Source organism: Polypterus senegalus, chromosome 1, assembly GCF_016835505.1.
Source record: "Polypterus senegalus isolate Bchr_013 chromosome 1, ASM1683550v1, whole genome shotgun sequence".
Lineage (NCBI taxonomy): Eukaryota > Metazoa > Chordata > Cladistia > Polypteriformes > Polypteridae > Polypterus > Polypterus senegalus.
The window spans coordinates 148069490-148094868 of record NC_053154.1 but is presented as its reverse complement, the minus strand read 5'-3'; the positions used below and the strand labels follow the sequence as shown (position 1 = coordinate 148094868).

General features: G+C 36.4%; 1 protein-coding gene across 8 annotated transcripts in view; it reads left to right on the top strand.

Annotated features, from left to right (window-relative positions):
• Positions 1-25379, top strand: part of LOC120533408 (transcription factor Dp-2-like) — a 116420-nt gene that overhangs the window by 12756 nt on the left and 78285 nt on the right. For 2 of the 8 annotated variants that reach the window (XM_039760311.1, XM_039760320.1), the window contains exon 2: positions 24377-24421. The exons of 3 other annotated variants lie outside the window; for them this stretch is intronic. Coding sequence is in view for 2 of the 5 variants with exons in the window: in XM_039760284.1 (XP_039616218.1) it covers positions 24027-24093 (67 nt within the window). In the remaining 3 variants the exon portion in view is untranslated. Of the gene's footprint in view, positions 1-23970; positions 24094-24376; positions 24422-25379 lie in introns of those variants that run through there. 3 more of the 8 variants (XM_039760284.1, XM_039760276.1, XM_039760303.1) reach the window with 2 other exon arrangements.

The window sequence follows — 25379 nt, the reverse complement described above, 5'->3', positions numbered from 1 at the left end:
TAATAGCTGGTAATGCTGGTAAGGCACATTACCAGAGGCAGAAATTTGGACGTTCACATAGAAAATGTAATTTCTATACCACAGCCATCGTGTAGCGCCTTTCAAAAGGGATCTACTACCGAGAGATGATCCATATACATTTTAGCTGCTGTTAGTACTACTTACCTGTTCTGTTACACCATCTTTAAAATGTAGTTTACCCGCAACCAATCCAGTAGTGCTCAATGTACCTTTACTTCTTAAAACGTTAATATTTTACTGTTTAATAACTTATAGACTACATTTTATTATTTTTCCCTTGCACTCAGTGACCAAAGCTATACACACACATATAGACACATACATATATATACACATATATACCTGTGTGTATGTTTGTATGTATGTGTATATATATATATATATACATACACACACACACACACATATATATATAATTTGTGTGTGTGTATGTACAGTGGTGTGAAAAACTATTTACCCCCTTCCTGATTTCTTATTCTTTTGCATGTTTGCCACACAAAATGTTTCTGATCTTCAAACACATTTAACCATTAGTCAAATATAACACAAGTAAACACAAAATGCAGTTTTTAAATGATGGTTTTTATTATTTAGGGAGAAAAAATATCCAAACCTACATGGCCCTGTGTGAAAAAGTAATTGCCCCTTGTTAAAAAATAACCTAACTGTGGTGTATCACACCTGAGTTCAATTTCCATAGCCACCCCCAGGTCTGATTACTGCCACACCTGTTTCAATCAAGAAATCACTTAAATAGGAGCTCCCTGACACAGAGAAGTAGACCAAAAGCACCTCAAAAGCTAGACATCATGCCAAGATCCAAAGAAATTCAGGAATAAATGAGAACAGAAGTAATTGAGATCTATCAGTCTGGTAAACATTATAAAGCAATTTCTAAAGCTTTGGGACTCCAGCGAACCACAGTGAGAGCCATTATCCACAAATGGCAAAAACATGGAACAGTGGTGAACCTTCCTAGGAGTGGCCGGCCGACCAAAATTACCCCAAGAGCGCAGAGACGACTCATCTGAGAGGTCACAAAAGACCCCAGGACAACGTCTAAAGAACTGCATGCCTCACTTGCCTCAATTAAGGTCAGTGTTCATGACTCCACCATAAGAAAGAGACTGGGCAAAAACGGCCTGCATGGCAGATTTCCAAGACGCAAACCACTGTTAAGCAAAAAGAACATTAGGGCTCGTCTCAATTTTGCTAAGAAACATCTCAATGATTGCCAAGACTTTTGGGAAAATACCTTGTGGACTGATGAGACAAAAGTTGAACTTTTTGGAAGGCAAATGTCCCTTTACATCTGGCGTAAAAGGAACACAGCATTTCAGAAAAAGAACATCATACCAACAGTAAAATATGGTGGTGGTAGTGTGATGGTCTGGGGTTGTTTTGCTGCTTCAGGACCTGGAAGGCTTGCTGTGATAGATGGGACCATGAATTCTACTGTCTTCCAAAAAATCCTGAAGGAGAATGTCCGGCCATCTGTTCGTCAACTCGAGCTGAAGCGATCTTGGGTGCTGTAACAGGACAATGACCCAAAACACACCAGCAAATCCACCTCTGAATGGCTGAAGAAAAACAAAATAAAGACTTTGGAGTGGCCTAGTCAAAGTCCTGACCTGAATCCAATTGAGATGCTATGTCATGACCTTAAAAAGGCGGTTCATGCTAGAAAACCCTCAAATAAAGCTGAATTACAACAATTCTCAAAGATGAGTGGTCCAAAATTCCTCTAGAGCGCTGTAAAAGACTCATTGCAAGTTATCGCAAACGCTTGATTGCAGTTATTGCTGCTAAGGGTGGCTCAACCAGTTATTAGGTTCAGGGGGCAATTACTTTTTCACACAGGGCCATGTAGGTTTGGATTTTTTTTTCTCCCTAAATAATAAAAACCATCATTTAAAAACTGTATTTTGTGTTTACTTGTGTTATATTTGACTAATGGTTAAATGTGTTTGATGATCAGAAACATTTTGTGTGACAAACATGCAAAAGAATAAGAAATCAGGAAGGGGGCAAATAGTTTTTCACACCACTGTATGTATGTGTGTGTATATATGATGTAGATTGGTATATGTGTATATGTAGATATGTATATATGTATATAGATATGAAGATATGTATGTGTATATATATGTATGTGTATATATATATATATATATATATATATATATATATATATATATATATATATATATATATATATATATATATATATATATATATATATATATATATATATATATATATATATATATACAAACCGGATTCCAAAAAAGTTGGGACACTATACAAATTGTGAATAAAAACTGAATGCAATGATGTGGAGGTGCCAACTTCTAATATTTTATTCAGAATAGAACATAAACCACGGAACAAAAGTTTAAACTGAGAAAATGTATCATTTTAAGGGAAAAATATGTTGATTCAGAATTTCATGGTGTCAACAAATCCCAAAAAAGTTGGGACAAGGCCATTTTCACCACTGTGTGGCATCTCCCCTTCTTCTTACAACACTCAACAGGCGTCTGGGGACCGAGGAGACCAGTTTCTCAAGTTTAGAAATAGGAATGCTCTCCCATTCTTGTCTAATACAGGCCTCTAACTGTTCAATCATCTTGGGCCTTCTTTGTCGCACCTTCCTCTTTATGATCGCCAAATGTTCTCTATAGGTGAAAGATCTGGACTGCAGACTGGCCATTTCAGTACCGGATCCTTCTCCTCGCAGCCATGATGTTGTGATTGATGCAGAATGTGGTCTGGCATTATCTTGTTGAAAATGCAGGGTCTTCCCTGAAAGAGATGACGTCTGGATGGGAGCATATGTTGTTCTAGAACCTGAATATATTTTTCTGCATTGATGGTGCCTTTCCAGACATGCAAGCTGCCCATGCCACACGCACTCATGCAACCCCATACCATCAGAGATGCAGGCTTCTGAACTGAGCGTTGATAACAACTTGGGTTGTCCTTGTCCTCTTTGGTCCGGATGACATGGCGTCCCAGATTTCCAAAAGAACTTGAATCGTGACTCGTCTGACCACAGAACAGTCTTCCATTTTGCCACACTCCATTTTAAATGATCCCTGGCCCAGTGACAACGCCTGAGCTTGTGGATCTTGCTTAGAAATGGCTTCTTCTTTGCACTGTAGAGTTTCAGCTGGCTACGGCGGATGGCACGGTGGATTGTGTTCACTGACAATGGTTTCTGGAAGTATTCCTGAGCCCATTCTGTGATTTCCTTTACAGTAGCATTCCTGTTTGTGGTGCAGTGTCGTTTAAGGGCCGGAGATCACGGGCATCCAGTATGGTTTTACGGCCTTGACCCTTACGCACAGAGATTGTTCCAGATTCTCTGAATCTTCGGATGATGTTATGCACAGTTGATGATGATAGATGCAAAGTCTTTGCAATTTTTAAGCTGGGTAACACCTTTCTGATATTGCTCCACTATCTTTCTGCAACATTGTGGGAATTGGTGATCCTCTACCCATCTTGGCTTCTGAGAGACACTGCCACTCTGAGAAGCTCTTTTATACCCAATCATGTTGCCAATTGACCTAATTAGTGTTTATTGGTCTTCCAGCTCTTCGTTATGCTCAAATTTACTTTTTCCAGCCTCTTATTGCTACTTGTCCCAACTTTTTTGGGATTTGTTGACACCGTGAAATTTTGAATCAACATATTTTTCCTTTAAAATGATACATTTACTCGGATTAAACGTTTGATCTGTCATCTACGTTCTATTACAAATAAAATATTGACATTTGCCATCTCCACATCATTGCATTCAGTTTTTATTCACAATTTGTTTAGTTCCCAACTTTTTTGGAATCCGGTTTGTATATATGTATATATATACAGTGGACCCTTGACTTACAAACTCAATTTGTTCGTGAGGGCAGGTTGTAACTTAAGTTGGTTGTAAGTCAAGACTATTTTTCCCATAAGAAATAATGGAAATACCCATAATGCACTCCAAACCTCCCACAGCAACATTTACTTAACCTTTTCATAATAAAAAAGTATTGTATAATGCGCATAATTTACCAAAACACCAATAATTTTTCTAATGTACTAACCAAAAAGTTATAAAAAGTGCCTAGCCTACCAGAAACAACAATTTCATACTGTACTCACCATTTAATTTGACATCTTTGGGCTGCAGGAAGGGAGGAGGAGGAGAATGAAACTGAAGGTGGTTATTGTTTAGAAGGAGCCTCCTTACGCAAATCTTTTCTTGTAAAATTGTCGAGATGGTGGATTTCGACATGCTGTACATATTAGCGAGATCGGTCACGAACGCCACTCTCATATTTTCGAACAATTTCCTTCTTCGTTTCAATTGTGATCGCTGTTTCTCAAATTAATAATGACAGTAGTCGAGCACTCCGTTCAAAGCTGGCCGTGTTGTGAACTGCTGTAATAATACACTCCATAGCAAGCCGGTGCTGACTCAGCCTGATGATATCATCATGTGCCGCGCCATCCCGCTAGCTAATATCCCTTAACAATCGCTTTCTTTACCTTCGTTACCTTCTCTTCCTTCCTTAGCAATTATGCGTCTTGCTTGCCATGGTCTTAGTGAATTATATATATAGATAAATCACTGCACTGACCGAAATTACGTCCACACACTGAGGAGAGGCAAGACACATGACAGCCCGCATGGAGTTTGCTAAAAGACACCTGAAGGACTCTGAGATGGTGAGAAATAAGATTCTCTGATCTGATGAGACCAAGATTGAACTTTTTGGCCTTAATTCTAAGCGGTATGTGTGGAGACAACCAGGCACTGCTCATCACTTGTCCAATACAGTCCCCACAGTGAAGCATGGCGGTGGCAGCATCATGCTGTGGGGGTGTTTTTCAGCTGCAGGGACAGGACGACTGGTTGCAATCGAGGGAAAGATGAATGCGGCCAAGTACAGGGATATCCTGGACAAAAACTTTCTCCAGAGTGCTAAGGACCTCAGACTGGGCCGAAGGTTTACCTTCCAACAAGACAATGACCCTAATCACACAGCTAAAATAACGAAGGAGTGGCTTCACAACAACTCTGTGACTGTTCTTGAATGGCCCAGCCAGAGCCCTGACTTAAACCCAATTGAGCATCTCTAGAGAGACCTAAAAATGGCTGTCCACCAACGTTTACCATCCAACCTGACAGAACTGGAGAGGATCTGCAAGGAGGAATGGCAGAGGATCCCCAAATCCAGGTGTGAAAAACTTGTTGCATCCTTCCCAAGAAGACTCATGGCTGTATTAACTCAAAAGGGTGCTTCTAATAAATACTGAGCAAAGGGTCTGAATACTTAGGACCATGTGATATTTCAGTTTTTCTTTTTTAATAAATCTGCAACAATTTCAAAAATTATTTTTTTTTGTTTGTCAATATGGGGTGCTGTGTGTACATTAATGAGGGAAAAAATGAATTTAAATGATTTAGCAAATGGCTGCAATATAACAAAGAGTGAAAAATTGAAGGGGGTCTGAATACTTTCTGTACCCACTGTATGTGTATATATATATATATATATACAGTGGAACCTCGGTTTACGAGTGTTTTCCAAGATGAGCTAAATTTTTTAATAAATTATCCGACTTGATAAACGAGCGATGTCTTGCAATACGAGTAGTATGGATACACTTTGTCTGCTGAGCGTCATGTGATCACAACTGAGCTGATGGTTCTTCTCTCTCGCTCGCGTCTCTCCTTATCTCTCTCGCTCGGGCACGCGTCTCTCTCCTTATCTCCCTCGCTCGCGCACGCATCTCTCTCTCTTCTTGTCTTTCTTGCTCGCGCGCGTCTCTCTCCTTATCTCTCTCTCTTGGGCAATCATCTCCTATTCTCCCTCTGAGTCTGTGTGCCTCACTCATATAGTCAACATGCATACGAGCATATAGTGTTTACTAAAGTATTGTGTGTGTGTGTGTGCGCGCGCGCTGTGAAGTGCGAGTCCCCGTCTTGCGCCCCAAAACACGAAGCTGAGTCTCAGTACTTTAACAACACCAGCTTTATTCAGCTTGAAACAGCAACAGCGCGGTTATTTATTGTAGCGGGATCTTTATAATGTTACTTGTATCAACCATTGACGGCAGGCTCTTATAGCATGTCCGTGATCTTTTTGGATACGCTTTTACGGCAAACTGCTACAGCGCTGGGAGACTGCGATTGCTTTGGGACACTCTTCCACGTGTTGTCCAATTGGGTGGAATCCCACAAGAGTTTAGAAACTCACTCACACCAGCCATGATTCTTTTTAAAGGCAAAGTGCAGGTTAACTTGTTTTATGTATTTTTACTTTATATTTTGTACTAGCAAAATACCCGCGCTTCGCTTGTGGCGAAGTACTGCATTAAAATTTTTATTAAGAAGAAAATTAAACCTTTTTAAACTGAGGGAAAATATGCCAATAATTATTTGTTAAGGATCTCTTTGTATACCACGTTGTGAGTTCGGCCCTCCGGTTGTAATATGACCAAGCTGTGCGCTGAGCTTACTCTTGAGCATGTAACGTACAGTTGGCCATGTGAACAGTAATCTTGTCTCAAATGTCACATCTTGGATTGCTGCTGTCATAATCGATTTGAGTTTCATGGTTTGTTTCAATGACGACAGTATTTGCAGGATTTGTTGTGTTGAAGTGACATTTGGCATCTGTCAAGCGTTGTAAGCACACAACCGGTTTTATTGATAAAATCACATCCAGCTTTTGAGTGTTTAAACATTCATAAACATCGAAGTGTCCACTACTGAAATCGTCACCTGTGAATCTAAGATGTTTAAGAAGCATTGGCGGTTGTCGAAAGGTGTAAACTATTTGGCCATTTTGGTACACTTGAAAGCGACAACCGAACAATTCAGCGGCAGCCATCAACTCACATGCAGAACCATAGGTGAAGGGCTTAAGCATTTCACTCTTCTAGTGCTCCTGTGTAGTCTAATTATCTCCTGTACGTCATCAGTCCACACCTTGAACCTGTCCCAGTCATTCAATACATAAGACAGAATCTTCCTCCGGATATCAAGAGTGAGCCTGATATGGCCGTGCAATATGTAACAAAGAGAATGGAAAAGGTAGGTGGTATCTCCGGGCATGGAAACCACTCAGTAAGTTACAGTTCTTTGATCGATGGTGATCATCTCGATAGACATGGTAATGGGGGTTGGAATGATAAAGGAAATGGGTACCTGAGCAATGTAAAGTAATTGTAAAATACCTATACAATACCTATAATTGTAATAAACAAACAATAAAACAACGGAGAAGCCGTGGATTAAACAAATTAGGGCTGTAGTTATCAGTAGGGAGGCGTGAATCCCGTGGCGAAGCAAGGAAGGGAATGTAGAGACCGGAACGACGGACAGTCTTATATAGGCAGGTAGCCAGCCAACAACGTGGGAGGCGTTGGGATGGGGGACACAACGCCACCTCACGCGTGACCGAGGTGCAGGCTATGGGCGTATATATGCGTAAGTAGGATTCAGTTAGCGTTGGGAACCCGTGTACCAAATAACTTGAAGATGGGCCCATAAGTAACAAAGACTGTTGAAAAGTTCAATATGGCGGCCGACAGTGGCATCATACCACCGGAATAAGTGCATTACATTGGTTTGGTTAGTGCAGGGAAGCCGCCTACCAAATTTCGAGAAGATGGGGCCATAAATAAGAAAGTTCAACATGGCAGGCGTTGTTGACCGTTATGACCATTACGCATAAATTTGAAATAAAACCTGCTTAACTTTTGTAAGTAAGCTGTAAGGAATGAGCCTGCCAAATTTCAGCCTTCTACCTACATGTGAAGTTGGAGAATTAGTGATGTTGGAAAGTTCAATATCTCGGCTGACAGTGGCATCATACCACCGAAATAAGTACGTACATTGGTTTCGGTTAGCTCAGGAAAGCCACCTACCAAATTTCGTGAAGATAGGGCCGTAAATAAGAAAGTTCAACATGGCGGACGTTGTTGATCGTTATGACCGTTACACGTAGAATTTCGAAATGAAACCTGCTTAACTGTTGTAAGTAAGCTGTAAGGAATGAGCCTGCCAAATTTCAGCCTTCTACCTACACGGAAAGTTGGAGAATTAGTGATGTTGGAAAGTTCAATATGGCGGCCGACAGTGGTGTCATACTAACGAAATAAGTACGGACATCGGTTTCCGTTAAAAGTTCAATATGGCGGCCGACAGTGGCATCATACCACCGAAATAAGTACGTACATCGGTTTTGGTTAGAGCAGGGAAGCCACCTACCAAATTCCGTGAAGATGGGGTCAGCCTTCTACCTACACGGGAAGTTTGAAAATTGGTGACGTTGGAAAGTTCAATATGGCGGCCGACAGTGGCGTCATACCATTGAAATAAGTAAGTACATCGGTTTGGTTAGCGCGGGAAGGCGCCTACCAAATTTCGTGAAGATGGGGCCATAAATAAGAAAGTTCAACATGGCGGACGTCGTCGAACGTTATAGACCGTTATGACCGTTACGCGTAGAATTTCGAAATGAAACCTGCTTAACTTTTGTAAGTAAGCTGTAAGGAATAACCCTGCCAAATTTCAGCTTTCTACCTACATGGGAAGTTGGAGAATTAGTGATGAGTGAGTGAGGGCTTTGCCTTTTATTATTATAGATTAAACATTTTTATATGAATAGTTTTGGGTTGTGGAACTGAGTTTCCATTATTTCTTATGGGGAAATTCACTTTGATATACAAGTGCTTTGGACTGCAAGCATGTTTCCGGAACGAATTATGCTCGCAAACTGAGGTTCCACTGTGTGTGTGTGTATGTATATATATATGTATATATATATATATGTATATATATATATATATATATTTATATATTTATATATATATATATATATATATATGTGTGTGTGTGTACCAACATCCATATATATGCACCCTTTAATGGCTTTTTGACTCGGGTAAAAAATGTACAATTATTTGTAAGGGCTATAATTTCAGTATACCTAAAATCGTTTTAATTAGGTGATATATATGGATGGTGGCACGATTGAACATTGTTTCTTCTCATTTTGGGATCAGATGTTCTTGATCCATATCCTATCCCTGGCACTATCTGAGTGGAATGTGCATGTTCTCCGCACATCAGCATGGGTTGTTTTTTTAGGTTTCTGGATTTTGCTTCATGTCATAAACATGCTAGGTTGATTAACACTATGTGAGCACATAGAGGTATGTCTAGTGTTTATTCTTTCCTGCATTGACCCTTGCTCTTCTTTCTTAGGCAGTAACTCCCCATGACTTTGTATTTCAGTAAGTGGCTTCAGCAAATAAATGAATGATGTGTTTTAATGTCAGCATGTAATTTAATATGTATGCAATGATTCTTGGGATCTTCACACCTTGCTTACAACATGGCAACCTTGTATTCACACATCATTATGTTAACTGGTTAAAGTTGTTTATTGTGTAGCTAATCATTTTGTTCTGATGTATATTTGACCATTGCCTTGAGGATCCTGTTCTGACATTAATTGGTACAACATGTTTTAGATGTGGTACATGCCCATGTGAAAAAAGGAATCAGCAGGTCTGGTGTCATTACAGAACTTAAAACCTGTCTAATAGAATGTCTTAACATAGATAAAGTAATTGAATAAGGTAAGCTATTATCAGTTTTAAATAATACTGTACCTATTTCTATTTGTTTTTATTTGCTTCAATTACTAAATCTCAAATTGAAACCACTCACAGCTATTTTTGATATGCTGCTGTGATTTTTGCCAGTGTCATAGTAGGCCCACTTGAATTTTTTTGTGTTTCTCACTTGATGTCAAACCCAGCACATCACAGTTTGTGTGTGTGTTTTTTTTTTTTTTTAAGGGACCACCTGCAGCCAACATGGTTTTATGAATTGTTTCATTGACTTTAAGCACTGTTTTCAGGAGAACAGTTAGAGGGTAATGAAAAGAATTGAATTATTCTGTAGTTGTAAAAGTGAATACATTTGTTGATCTTTTTGGCACAGTGCATAATCCCTGAATGGTTGTGTTCTCAAAACTGAGAGAGAGTGGCATATAGATTTTCAGTATTATACATATGAATAATCTTAGCAAAATAGTTTTTTGTTTGAACAATACAAGTTACAGCTCATTATATACAGATATCCTAATCTTGTAATGGTATCGGATATGTAATGGACTTACTGTAGAACTTGTAGTTTATATCTGAATTTCTTGAATTTTCTGTCATTAGTGAGAAATTATTTGCAATGTTTTTATAGGCAGTAGTGCAGAATATATGGTTTGTCTTGCTCTGATGTGTAGTGAGTGACTAGTAATGTTGCGTATCAAAAGGTTTTTATATTGGGGTTCAGTTGCTTAAATATTTTCACTTTGAAGAATTACCTTTCATCAGTTTTCTTTACTTATTCTATTCAGAAATATCACTTGAAAAATCTGACCTTCTAAAGGTAACGGTTCCCTCACCCAATTTGAGGAAATCACTGTAGTTTTTGAATGACAATATTAAAATGTTTGGAATTGACAATAGTATATTTTTCTGTTTTTTTTTCCTCGGAAATAAATTATTTTTATATGTTAAGGATTTAGTCTACAACTTCAGTAATAAACTTGTATAAATATGTACTCCTTGATTATGAAGACTTGTTACAAAATGTCATTCAGTTTCCCCAGAATGCAGATTTTCAACATTTTTTACTTATTGAAGATCTTAGAAGATTATTAGCTCCACTAATTAGTCAATCGCTGAATTTTGCAACTTCATGCTCCAGTCAAGAGAAACTGAATCGGAGATATGACATTGTTTGCATGTGAGTTTAATAAAACATATATTCAGTGAAAAAAAAATGATTACTAAGTAACAATTTAGGCACAATTATAACATAATTTTAAAATGATGTTGAATGTCCTTGCAACAACCAAGAATGATTGCTTACCAAATAAATATGATCAGGAAATTAATACTTTAAAAATTAGTATTCATGGCAATTATTTAATTTGTACGATATCTGCAGTCACACACCGAATTTCAAGCCCTGCATATGCAGTCAAATACTGCATACAAATTAAGTGCTTGTTATAAAAACACTAATTGTTAATGGTTATGGTAATAATTAAAATATTTTGATGTAATAAACTTTGGAGATTTCACCACTGTACATTGTAAAAACCAGTAACTGTCCCATCCCCAATATATACTCTGTGTGTGTGTGTGTGTTATATCCAGTATGTGTGTTGTAAGATGTAAGGTCACCGTACAACACAGTATTTTGTTTGCATGTATGGTAAGAAAAAGCAAAACATACACTATAACCAAGCCATGATTAAACACAACTAACTATGACTGAGGACATTGCATTTGAATGAGTAAAAGTAATTGGTAACTTCCATTCCCAACCCCCCAAAAAAACTGTTGGTGGATATTTATTCAAAACCATTTTATGATGAGGTGAATCTAATTTCAGAGTTTTGTGCCAATGCAACATTGTGATTTTTATCAATTTTAAATGAACTTGGAACAAATCCACCTTTGAATCATCGTACTAACATTACCATATATCTCTACTGTGATGAGTTGCATCAGTCTGTGAAACAGCAAGACTGTGTCCTGAGCTAAAATGCCAGTCCAGCACTTCCCCAACCCCAAAGGTTTAGATTCTTTCCTCAGTACATGGGTAGAGCAACCAATTGGGAAATTGGTACTCCATAAGCATCTCACAATCCAACACCCCAAGACTGTTATAATAAGGCTATTGGTCACTTACTGTATATTAATATCTAGGTTTAGGGAATAATTACAATTAAGATATCCTGCTTCAATTTGTTCTAATGGACTTTTCAGCATGTGTGTTCTCCCTTTGATGGGTTGGTGACATATACAGGGTTCTTCCAGCCTTACACCCTGTACTTGCTGGGTATGGCTCCATCTTTACTGCAACCCTTTTCCGGATGTCAGCTATCATTATACCAAGTTCACATGTCCTATCCCATAGCATTGCAAAGTGATACTGTTGGCAAAAGGTGCTCCCCATTTAGATACATAGTGTCCCTTTTGGAAGATGGTGCCTTTTAGTAATGATGTCCTGAATTTGCTTAAATATTGTCTTTATGATGTTTTTGTAAGTAGCTGTATGTACAGTGATACATGCAAAGAAACAGATTTTTTTTTAAACACTACTCCCAAGATTAAACCATAATGGCACACAGGTAGAGTTCATGGTTGTAATTGACTTTAATACAGAATAATTTGCACCAGAGTCTGTTTCATAGGAAATGAGATGAACTTGAATATAATTAGTAATTGTGTTCTTTTTACTGTATTCATGATTGTTTTGGAAAAATCTCTTAAATTCAGCCTTTGTTTCATGTTATAACTGATAGAGTAGCTTGATGGATAAGTAGTTGTTGAAAATGGTATGTCAAAGCTCCATATCTCACATTTGGCCTCTGACCACTACTGTCCCTTACAGTGTTGGGGGTAATGCGTTAAACGTTATTTATGTTACATATATTACTTTTTAAAGTAACAATAACTTAATACATACTTATTTTATGAAAGGAAAAATGCCAGTATTACTTAACCCCTCATGCACAAAGTGTTTTTTGGCATTATTGCACCTAAATTACATACCCCAAAATAAATGGCTAGTGCATTGCTTTTCTAATAAAGGAGCTGCAAATGGCTGAAGAGTAGCAAGTACAACACTTCAGATTTTTAAAAACACATATTTATGTTAAATAAAAACATTTGTTTACATCAGTATCAACTAATTTAAACACAAAAATTGGTGCTTTAAGTTCACACCCAAAACATTTTATGATAGTCAACTCTGGAATCAATTTTCTTTGGTACCACAATCTGTCAACTATCCTTATACCAAGTTTGGATGTCATATCTCATAGCATTGCAAGTTATGCTGTTTGGCACAAGGTGTCCCCCGTTTGGAGACATAGTATCCCTTTAGGAAACATTTAGTCCCTTGCACCTAAATAATTTTTCAAAACAAGTATTGCAGTAGCAGTTATATATATTTTTTTATTTAGAAAACAAATGCGTATACACACACAAACACACTCCATTTATATTACTCTGAAGTAACAAGTAAGCAATATATAACTGTGTACATATAATTATGTACTCATCCAAACTTTACTTTAATTTCTATGTACCACTAGACACAGAGGAAGCTTACATTGAGCACTCTAGATTGGGGTTTTTGTCCTGCAATTCACACATCTTCTCTAGCCTTCTGTTGCAGTTGCCACAGAGTAGTTCAGTGTGTTATTTATTTTTCTCCTTGTTATTGCTTTTCTTTTGCATTTTACATTTGGAATAAACTAAGTACATTTATAGCGTTCAATACAAGCTTCTTCTGGTGCTGGGTTACGGAGATGAGTACAATACCTTTGGGCTCAGGCCAAGAAATGGACAATCAAGAGCTAGTTATACAGATATTTAATCTAAACCAGTGTTTCTTAGCCACATTGGAGTTGCAGGCAGCCATCACAGGCTCATGAAAACATGACACTTGTTGTCAGCATAATCCACCCCACCACCGCCAATTGACAGAGGAGAGCAAGATGTGTTTTTTTTTTGGTCTCGTTTCCAGTTGCAATTGATTCACTGAGTGCTTGCTTCATAATCCCACACACTTCATAATTCCAACTCTTAATGGGGCCACACTTCGATTTCATTTCCCATTTGTAATCATGCTCATTTCTAAATTCAATTTTGGGATTATGGATTTGTGGGTAAGAAGTGAATAAAAAAGGTATAAAAATATTGCACAGCACATTTGATCCCTTTGTTATTATCAGGGTGATAATTTTAGTGGGGAGACGAGGTTTGGGATTATACTGTGAACAAGTCACTAGTTGAAATGCCTTTTTTTTTTTTCATCATGCGCTAACGAAACAACGACGTTAGCATCATAATAAAGTGGCATTCAGTTGAAAAGGGGGGTCTGAAACTTTGAGAGGCACAAGTATAGTGTAACAGTACTCACAGGTACACTAAAAAACATTGCCTGTACTCCAAGTTAAAACTAAAAGAGCACTGCTCAGTAACTAACATAGGGAAAACATGTAGCAGTCCAGTCCAGAGCACACCATGATGTTTCAATGTTATACTAAGGCAGCACTTACAAATAAAGTGTAGCATCATGTCTTCCATCAGATGTGTTCTTCTCAATAGAGTCAAAACCGTATTCAGAACACAAGCTTTGTGTGTAACAATGCATAAAGATGAGCTGTCTCAAAAGCAATTTACTTCCTGTCTTATGTACAGCTGTGACATGTAATATGAATGGCGAAACATAGACAAGTATACATAATTATAACGGGCTGAAACTCAACTACCCAACGATAATTGTAGCCTTTCACTGTATGTTGCCTGAAGTTGATGAGATCTTCGTTTGTCTGTCCAGGATTTTCAATCACCTGTAGCTCACAATCCGTTTGACCTATTGACTTGAAATTTGTTACACATATACTATGTGACGTCTGCTAGCCACTTTCAGGGTGATGATTGACCTCCAAGGTTATTCCTCTTTTTATTTTATTGTAGAATTGACTCTCAGCAGCGGACAGCAGGGAAGTTGTCTAGCACATGCATACGGTTGCCGTTCTCATCCCTACCACCTTTGCTGTCACTTCCCCTACCTCTTCATATCTTAAATCATTCTTGAGGCAGATTGAAGACTTAAGTGCCAGCTTAAGTGAAAAATGAAAGAAAACGTACTAAGTAATTGCAACACAAACACTGGTTTTTAATAATGAAAGACAACATGGAAACATTTATTTGAAAGAAAACACCATTGGGTATGTAAAAAATACCATTATTGCAGTTGTTTTCTGTATCTGGATATGTTGCTAATAAAAAGAGCATTGCTTTAACAACCAGCGTCAATAAACCGGTGTGCTTAAGGAACTAGCTGAATAAATAGTCAGAAAATCAATTGTATTGTATTTTTCATCTTCATATTTTAAAGACAAAATTATTGACCAAACCAATCAAAGTGATAGACTAATTTGCATTATGATGTGGTTCAAAATAAGAAAAAAAAACTTACTTTGGACTGATTAGTTTTTCACTGTTTATTCTGTTGCTTCTGTTACACAAAACTGATCAATAAACTAAGTAAAACAATTTGCTATGCATAGGCAAGTGATAATTAAAACTGTTTGGTATTAGAAATTATTATTTTTGCTTTATAGAAAAATATTATTGTGCTTGAAGGAAATAAGTAAAATTTTGATTAACATGCAGCTAATTATGGTTAAAATTTTGAACTGTGCTGTTAATTTTAATTATATTTAATTGAACATCAGCCCTAGTCATACCAATGTAACTGAAAAAGTCCAAAAAGAAGTGTTTTATACCATTTCTAAAATTTGTTTTTAATTATATATTTAATTTATGTGATGTTTAAAGAAATTTTTCAGTTTTCATGGAAGTACTCAGTGTGTAAATTTTATGCATTGATATTGTATAATAACTTTATATTTTTCATTATGGTTTAAAATGCATTTACATGTTACCCCTAACTAGCAACACTTGCTAGCAGCTGTTCTGCTTTAGGTTATACGCCATCTGCTCTGTTTTTGCGAGTGAAAGGCAGATGGTGGGATATGGCTATTTACTTACTTTAGTTGTATGAAGAGCACTCTTCATAAATGGAGAATGAAGACTGTAATTGTTGAGGCATCTTTTGAAAGCAGAAGCTGTGTGCAGTTGTTGACGTAATATTGCATATTCTAGGTCAGCAGACTTTACCCCACTGTGCTTAAAGGTCGGGTAAGACAAAGACCACATTTCTCTTTTCGTTGGGGGTTGGTGGTGATGCAGAGTTCAGAGTACTTGAGTAGAAAATCAATGAAAATTCATGTAGTTGAATATGATTCAATTTGTAAGTTTGAATGACATTTATCTACACTATTTTGAATTAAGAATCTGTATAAATTATTGACTACTGGCTTCTTAAATACCTGAGCCTTTATTCTGAAGGTCTGTACTGTTGAGTTTCAGCTAGCTAAAATATGAAGTATATGGCAACCATCTACTGTTGGATTACACACAATCTATGGGGAAAAGCACACATTAGAAGTGTTTCAGATTTGCAGAGTTTAACCTAAATATAATGTGCCTAAATATGCACAAGATAAACCAATTGGGGAATGTCAAAATGTGTTATTAGCTTCATTTGCTTACAGAGTTTCTTAAATAGTTTCATTTTGTGAGTAGAGTTACACATTTTAGATATTAGTTATAAATGAACAATCAAAAACCGTCTTCCACTACCCTCACAATCAGAGAATATAAATATCCATCTATCAGTGTTCTTCATTCATGTCTTTTGCTTTGGTAAAAGGCTTCTTTCTACTTTGATAAAATTTATTTTATTAATAGGAACAGAAGAAACCTGGATATACATTTGAGGTTGTACTTTGAGTTATGCTTGTTACTAGGCAGCTGCTTTTATAGAATTTGTTTTGAGTTAAAATATGTGTTGTAACATTTGCTGCAAATTTAGTCTTAATCAGCATGCATCTGAGGCTCCAGACTGTTTTCTAAGAACTTGATTTACAGGGTCAATAGGCCTCACATTTCACAATGTCTAATCTGAGAGAATGACTGCAGTTGCTGATATTGCCGCCTTTAAGGCACCATCACATACAATTTTTCAAGCAATTTTCAATTATAGATTTCATTTTCTTAATCTTAGTCAGTTGGATGCTGCCAAAGCATGATAATGTTACTGCAGTCGTGTAATCTGACATTACAGTCAAACCAGTCTGAGGACTTGCCTGACAGAATAAAACATGTTTGATCCTCACCTTACATACTGAGATATATACAACATTAAGGGGCAGGTTATGTGTGTGACAGAGCTACTTACTAATGAGCACTGACCTGGAAGTACAGTATATGTAATGCAGGTACAAGAAATAAGTAACATGGATGTTTTAAACCTCATAAACAGAAAAGAGAGGCTTGTGTGCCTAATGTCTTGTTTTGTGAACCATTACATACTGGCTGTCAGAAAAAGTGGCTAACTAGACATACTTTATAAATGTGGAACTGTGCTGAAAATTAATAACAGGTTTGTGTAATTTGCCAACCGCTCTGATTACTATTACTATACTCTGGCATCTTCAGAGCAATGAAATCCTGTAAATGCAATTAAGTGTAACATCCTGTCTGACTCAAAGATGTGTGGTGTAACACCAGCCTTCTATAATTTGTTAATACAGTGAAATTAACCACCATAAAGCATTTTATTTAGGCAGTTAAAATTCTCTTGGTATTGCATGTCTAATCTAAAATTCAATAGTTTCATAACAATAACTAGAAAGTATTAGAATATTTGTCTATTGAGTTTGTTTTTAATTGAGTTAAAAGTCTTTCTTATATCTTACAAACTTACGGCTTATACTCCAACTTAGATTTTATTATCTTAGTATGCTAGCATTTTTATTACAAGAAAAATCGAATTACTTTACGCAGCAAAGCCTTAATTAGAAGGCCACTCAGCTTTGGAGTAATGTGCTAGATCCTTTTAAGTCAATGTAAAATGTTTTTTATGCATGTTGTTTAACAGCCTTTGACTATGGACTGGGAAGAAAAAATTTGGTTTGTTGGCTTTAACAGTATTTTATTCATTTGTTATATCTGTTGTCCATCTTCTACATATGGTAGAAGATGCACCATTATATTCTGAATCCTAAGACAGAACTGCTTTGTTATTCTTCTGGACATACACCTTTTGTCTGGACAGAGTGGATTTTGTAGTTAGCTAGCTTTTTTTTATACATGAAACTGTGGTTATAGCCTCAACGTCCACTTTATTAGGTCCACCCATTCAACTGCTTGTTAACATAAATATCAGCTATTCACATGGCAGCAACTTAATGCATTTAGGCATGTGGACTTTGTCAAGAATACCTGCTGAAGTTCAAACCGAGCATCAGAATGGGGAAGAAAGGTGATTTGTAACTTTAAACGTTTCATGTTTGTTCATGCCAAGTGGGACTGGTCTTAGAATTTTTAGAAACTGCTGATCTACTGAGATTTTCACTCACAACCACCTCTAGGATTTACAGAGAAAAGGGAAAAATATCCAGTGGCTAACAGTTCTGTCTGGAAATACCTTGATGATGTCAGATGAGAATGGCCAGACTGGTTAGAGCTGACAGAACTGATAGAAAGGCAACGGTAACTCAAATAACCACTTGTTACAACCGAGGTATACAGAAGAGCATCTCTTAATGCACATGTTGAACCGTGAAGCAGATGGGCTACAGCAGCAGAAGAGCACAGATGGTGCCAATCCTGTCAACTAAGAAGAGGCAACTGAGGCTTTAATTTGCACAGTCCACCAAAATTGCACAAACGGAAGATATGAAAAATGTCTTATGAGCCTCCATTTCTGGTGCAACATTTGGATGGAAGGATCAGAATTTGGCATTAACAACATGAAAGTATGGATAAATCCTGCCTGGTTTCTGTGATTCAGCCTGATGGTGTTGGTTTAGTGGTGTGGGGGATATTCTCTTGGCACACTTTTGGCTCCTTAGTACCAAATGAGCATCATTTAAATGCCATAACCCCCTGAATATTGTTGTCGACCATGTCTATCCCTTTATGACCGCAGTGTACCCATCTTCTGATGGCTGCTTCCAGCAGGATAACGTGCCATGTCACAAAGCTCAGATCATCTCAAACTGGTTTCTTGAACATGACGATGAGTTCACTGTACTCATCTGGCCTCCACAGTCACCAGATCCCAATCTTATAGAGCACATTTGGGATGTGGTGGAACAGGAGATTTGCATTCATGAATGTGCGGCCGACAAATCTGCAGCAACTGCGTGATGCTATCCTGTCAATATGGACCAAAATACCTGAGGAATCTTTCCAGCTCCTTGGTGAATCTATGCCACAAAGAATTACAGCAATTCTGAAGGTGAAAGGGGATCCAACCCGGTGCTAGCAAGGTTTACCTAATAAAATTTTTATCAGCTCTTTTTAAAAATTAATAATATAGCATGATTAATTGCTGTATGCATTCTTTGGGCTTGCTACGAAACACTAAGTTTAGCAAATATTTTATTGTCCATGTCCATTTAAAGTACAGCAACAAATACAGCAATTTTACATAGTTCTCTTTCCATTGCCACTGAACATCTATTAAACATTATAATCGATCAGTAGGTACTGAAGCAATGATGTATAAACAAAATTGCCGAATTACAAGTTAATCACATGCTAAAGGATTGGTGGCAGTGGAGAAGAAAACATATACCTGAGCATCAAATGAACTTTAGAGAATAATAAAACCTTGTGAGTGTACTTGTTACATAAAAATGAATGTCTAACAGACACAAATCAACTAGTCAGTAATCTCACTGTTAAAATGACTATATTTCTAGCTGCTTAACTAAAATTTATTGTATTTAAAAAAAATCATGTACATGGATTCCAGATGGTGCTATATGTAGGGACATTTGCGAATGAAATTCTACCAAATATACATTGATAGGGATTTTTTATTTATCACATTTCTTTTCATTCATTTTCACTTTTCAAAAAAGTTAGTCTGAAACTGTGTCTCCAAAGCAGCTTATTGGCTTTTCTTAAATTCTGAAATCTATTTCTTATGATAGGCTTTCAATGTCTTTAAAACATATTAAGACAATTGCAGGTTTGAGTAAAGTGGGAGTATATGCAAGGTTCACATCCTAGAAAAGATAACGGCATAAAACCTGAGTACACAATAAAATATGCATAATAATTCAAGGTGCAACCAGGCTGTTTGTGATCACATTTAGAAACCTTACTGTATGTTGCGTCAGTATGTCTACAAATATAAGTGGGTTAGTTAAAATAAACATGACCCAATTAATAATTATAGTTTTATGTTATTCTACAGTAACATGAGTGGGTGCAAAAGTTTTTGTTTCTTTTGCAGACTTTTTCATTCAGTATATAACATGTAAAATGTATACTGAGTTATGTTTTACTGGTAAACTGAAAATATAGTGAAATGTACCCTAAAGCTTATTGTGTCAGCCATCTTCCCTGCAGGGTAAATTTGAGTGCATTGTTATTTACGAAGGGAAAAAAGAGATATGCATGGCCTATTCAACTCTGACTGCAGACACAAGAATATCTAAAGCAACCTTTGCTAAATAGCCTCAAGTACTTGATTTAACACACAGATTTTCAGTTTTATATTTCATTGCGTAGACACTTATTTCCACTGCTGCCTGCTGCAACATTTTGATGTAACTAAAAGTTATGTTTGATATTTTTGAGAAAAAAAGGTGGTGTATGTTCACTTTGCTTTCCACATCAGTGTGAAAACTTACCTAACAAAGTCCCTTTCAAAAATTGTTTTGAAACATCCCATTCTATTCCACTGTCTCTGCTTCCCATAATTTGAATATTGAAGTTCACTAGCTGTAATGCATAGAATGCAGTTTCAGAATAATTATGTTTACCACAACACACACTAAAAAAAGAATAAAAAAAAAACACAGGTACTGTGCAGTTTTTTACTAGCCACATTAGGGGGCGGATAGATAAAACTAATACCATAAGTTGGCAGCACCATGGTGTTTTTTTACAATGTGTGAACTACTAACATGCAGAGAGTGCAATGGATTCAGAAAGTATTCAGACCCCTTCATTTTGTTCACAGTTTTATATTTTATGTTGTTTGTTATGTTACAGTCTTATGCTAAAATCGTTTAACTTTATTTTTTTATTTCATCAAACAACACTCAATACATCAGAATGACAAAGCAAAAACATGTTTTAGTGGTTATTTATTACAAATAAACTGAAATATCACATTGACACAAAAATTCAGACCTTTTGCTGTGACATTTGAAATTTGGCACAGGTACTTTCCATTTTATCGATCATCATTGAGGATGTTCTACGCCTTGTTTGGAGATGAGAGAAACTTCCAAAAGGATAATCACCACTGCAACCTTCCACTAATAATGACTTTATTGTAGAGTGACCAGATGATACATTGAAAGGCCACTTGGAGTTTGAAAAAGGGCACCTAAAGGACTCTCAGACTGTAAGAAAAAATGTATTCTCAGATTTGATAAAACCAAGAGTGATTTGTTTGGCCTCAGTTCTAAGCATCACCTCTGGAGGAAACCAGACCAGCTAAATGCCTTTCCAAAGGAAGCATAGTGGTGACACCACTATTCTGTGGGGTTGTTTTTCAGTGGAAGGAACTGGGAAACTATTCAGGAATGAGAGAAAGCTGTACAGAGCAAAGTACAGAAATGCACTTAACGAAAGCCTGCCCCAACTAACAGTGCAGTGACATTAAGTTAAAATCAAAGTCAACACAGGAGATGCTTAGGATCAACACTGTAAATGTTCTTGAGTGAACTAGCCAGAGCCCAGACTTGAACCTAATTGAACATCTTTCGAGAAAAATGGAAGTTTCTGTCTACCAATGGTCTTCATTCTGACATAGCTTCAGAAAATCCGCAGAAAATCCCCAAATCTAAGTTTTCAAAGTTTGTCGCATCATACCCAAGAAGAGTCCAGGCTGTAATTATTGCTAAACTTAAAACTGAGTAAAGGGTCTAAATACTTGTATCAATGTAATATTTCATTTGTTAATCTTTGCAGTCATTTCTAAAATCATATTTTTGCTTTGTCATTCTGGGGTATTGAAGTTACTTGATGAGGAAAAAAATAATAATGATTTTAGCATAAGGCTGCAGCACGACATAATGTTTACAAAGTGAAGGGTCTGAGTGTACAAGGGTCATTCAGGATCTGAATGCTTCCTGAAGGCATTGTATATCCATTACACATGGAGATAGAAGTTAATGGTCATCATCAAATTATAAGAACAAATGCACATGGCTCATTTATATTGTTTGTATCATACCAGTGCTCTTTCATACTCCGTGTATTCAATTTTAGAATTATCTCCAATTCTGTCAGTCACTGTGGCTCCAATGTTACCATTATTAGTCTGTCTTTCTTCTGTACCTGCTTTTTCCTTTTGTCTGTGGGTCTAAAATAAGAAGCATCCATCTTGTGACACACTCATACCAGGACTGTTCATATTCCATGATCAACTTTTCTTCATATCATCAAACTGTTTAAAAAGACTGGAGTACTTAAAGGGGGCACAAAATTTGTTTATTTATCACCAATCTGTTGAGAAATTAATAATTTAAAGTGCTGTACACACTGGTCCGCTTTCACAATTCAAGTGCTTGGCTATTATGATGTGACCATATTTTAACCATCAGTCATTGTGAGTCTCACACTATCACAAGCATTTCTGGAAAATATTCAAGAATACTGTTTATAGCATCAAGATGCGTTTAGTGCTTTTAGGAACTGAATATGTATATCTCTTAATGATACTCTTAAAAATTGAAAAGTGAAAGAACAGCGATGACTGCCATTTGACAAATGTAACTGCTTATTTTAAAGGTGTTTAAAAAAAATCAGACACATGCAGCATACAGATTTACATTGTCTCTTAAGCATGCCTTACTTAAGAAAATGCAAAAAAGGGCACATGTGCGTTGTACTTAAGAAAAAAAATGCTATTTAATCTAAATAGTAAATATATATTTGTGTTATGAATCAAAGGACAAGGTGCAAAAAGAATGTTTTTGGGGTATTACTGTATAAATAATATCAATAGTTATACATTTACTTCTGAGTATTAAAGGGCAATTAATAATTTTAACTTTATTTTAGGTAGTTTAATGGTAGTTTTAACTTTTGTAATCTAGAGGGAATGGTTTTTGCAAAATTAATTTCATGGAAGTTATTCTACATGAATGAAACAATATGGAAAGTATCATATCCTGAATAGAGTATAATCATTAAAAAACTTTTCTGTGATTATATTAAATTTGGTACAGTATCAGCAGCATCCCATAAAATTATTATTCATGGAATGTTTACTTCAAAACAGAGGCATGAACATAATTAAAGTGTAATAGATAGATAGATAGATACTTTATTACTCCCAAGGGGAAATTCACATAATAGTTCTGTGTATCCAAAAATGCAAGTGATGCAGCACAGATTGAAATGAGAAATGATGTCACTATGAATTTTTAGGGTGTAACACAAAATGTGTTAATTTAATATGTGAATAATGGCAAAGAATTAAATCGAGTCACTGTAGAAAAAAGTATGATCCTGTATCTTCAATGCAGGTCTCTCTTATTAAGCCATATACACTCAATTAACCATCTTATCACAGCTGAACAGACTGTGAACCATTTTAATGAGTCACACAAATTTCAAAAAAGTTGTATGTGCTCTGAGTCCAGCTGAAAGTGCTTAGGTAGGTTTGCCTTTCTTGTTTTCTTTTTTTATATTTGTTAAATCATTTTTTGTCATCTTAATGCTATCTGTTTTAAGAACACTTACTCTTATTAGCCCATTCATGTTAGCCTTATTGTTTTGGGGAATTTGTGTGTGCTACTTACATGCAACCTTCAGTCCTAATGAACTTCACTCCAGCATGGCTTATTTATACAATTTTATATAACTTGAGTAAGTGCAGAGTAACTTGGTAAGCAATTTTGATAACGTTCTTTTGTTAATGACGCCAAGACCATATAGATGGTCATCAGCTGTGACTATTCAATAAACTGAAATAAGTGATTAGGGTTTTTTTTTTTTAGAGATCCTTACTTTGAAGGAAGATGCATTCAGTTAAATATTATGTTCTGTAAGGCTATTTATGCTCCTTTTGCTCTTAAAGTCATCTAATATAAGCTGAGCAGCTTTCTTAAGTTTGCATGTTATAATTGTTATTGGATCATTGGAGAGTCATAAGCATTTCAGACTTATCACAGACAGGCACAAAGGTGGAGCCTGGCCTGCTTGAAAAGTGTCTTTTCAGACTTTGTTTGGGTTGTGGATGGATGTGCTCTGAGCTCTGCTGCTGCTGCCTAACTAGCAAAGGCTCAAGTTTCCATTGAATGGTAACAAAGACTGTGGAGTGTATTCCATGCTGCAGCGAGCCAGAGGCATGCGTTTTCACCCCAGGTAAATTATTTCTTGTATTCTGATTGTAAGAGTTACTGCATTTTATGTGTCTTTGCGGAGTTTAGAGCTATTCGTTTTCTCTGCTGGCTTGAGATCCCCTGCAAGCTGTAAACAGCCTCTGTCATGCGAGAGACTGAGCACACTGGAAGTTTGTCAAGCTAAGTGCATGGTGTAGGGGGAGGGGCAAACTTAACTGACTTTGTTGCTAGAATAACTGATAAAATTAATCTTAAAGGAACTATTTCTTACAAACTTTCAACTTTATTATTATTTATTTTTGTAGAATGATTTTGAAGGACTGATCTTTTGGTTTCTGGAACAAAAACAGGTAGATTTGCATATGTGATTTATTTACCATACCAATATAGACAGTTGTCCTACATTTAGACTGAAATCTAAAATGTTTAAGGCACATATTTCATCTCTTGTTAAAATTGTACTGGTCTCCTTGGTACTTTTGCATGGACACTTTTTAATAGTTAATTCATTGATTTGAATAAAGTATGTACTTGAAGATGAAAGACTATTTCTGTAACTTTTTCTTCTGATTAGTCCCCACTTATTCCTTTTTGATCTGTTTTATTAAAGTTAATTTTTTTTTCTAAATTTAAAAAAAAAAGAAAAGCAACAGATATTGGATGATTTATAAAGTGATATAATTTTCTCTGTTATTTAATGGTTTTATTTCTTTTTGTCTACATTTTGAATTATTTCCTTTTTAATTTGTGTGTTTGTAATTCTATAATTAAATTCAATGGTTAATGAAAGCAAAAGTTGCTTTTCAAAATATTAGTTTAATTTAGAACATGTAGGTATTGCACAAACCTTTTTTTCTTTTTTATGTGCATGTGCTGAGAAGTCTTATCAGGACAAAAGAGCATGCCGAGGAATGGTGGTCAGCTGTATTCTAATTGAGTAGAGCTATTGTTTGCTCATAAAGGAAGCCAATGCATTCCAGTGCTTTATGACTATTTATCAGGCAGAGTGTAGTGTGGGTTTGCAACACTCAGTTGCTGACACCTTGGGGAAATAATCTGCCATTGTCCTCAGAAAGGTTAGCAAAGGCAAAAGGAAGGTTCTCAGGTTGGCATCTCCGAGGCAATAAAGCACCTGTATGAAAGACAGCATATGGAGAATTAAGGTGTATGCTTTTTTTTTAAATTATTTTTACCGCAGAATTGTTTTGGATAAAACTTACATGAATGGCTTCTGAATTTTGAGTAACTTATTGATCATTTAACATGGGTTTCATTAATGTAACAATAAAGGTCAAGTCTGCCAGTCTT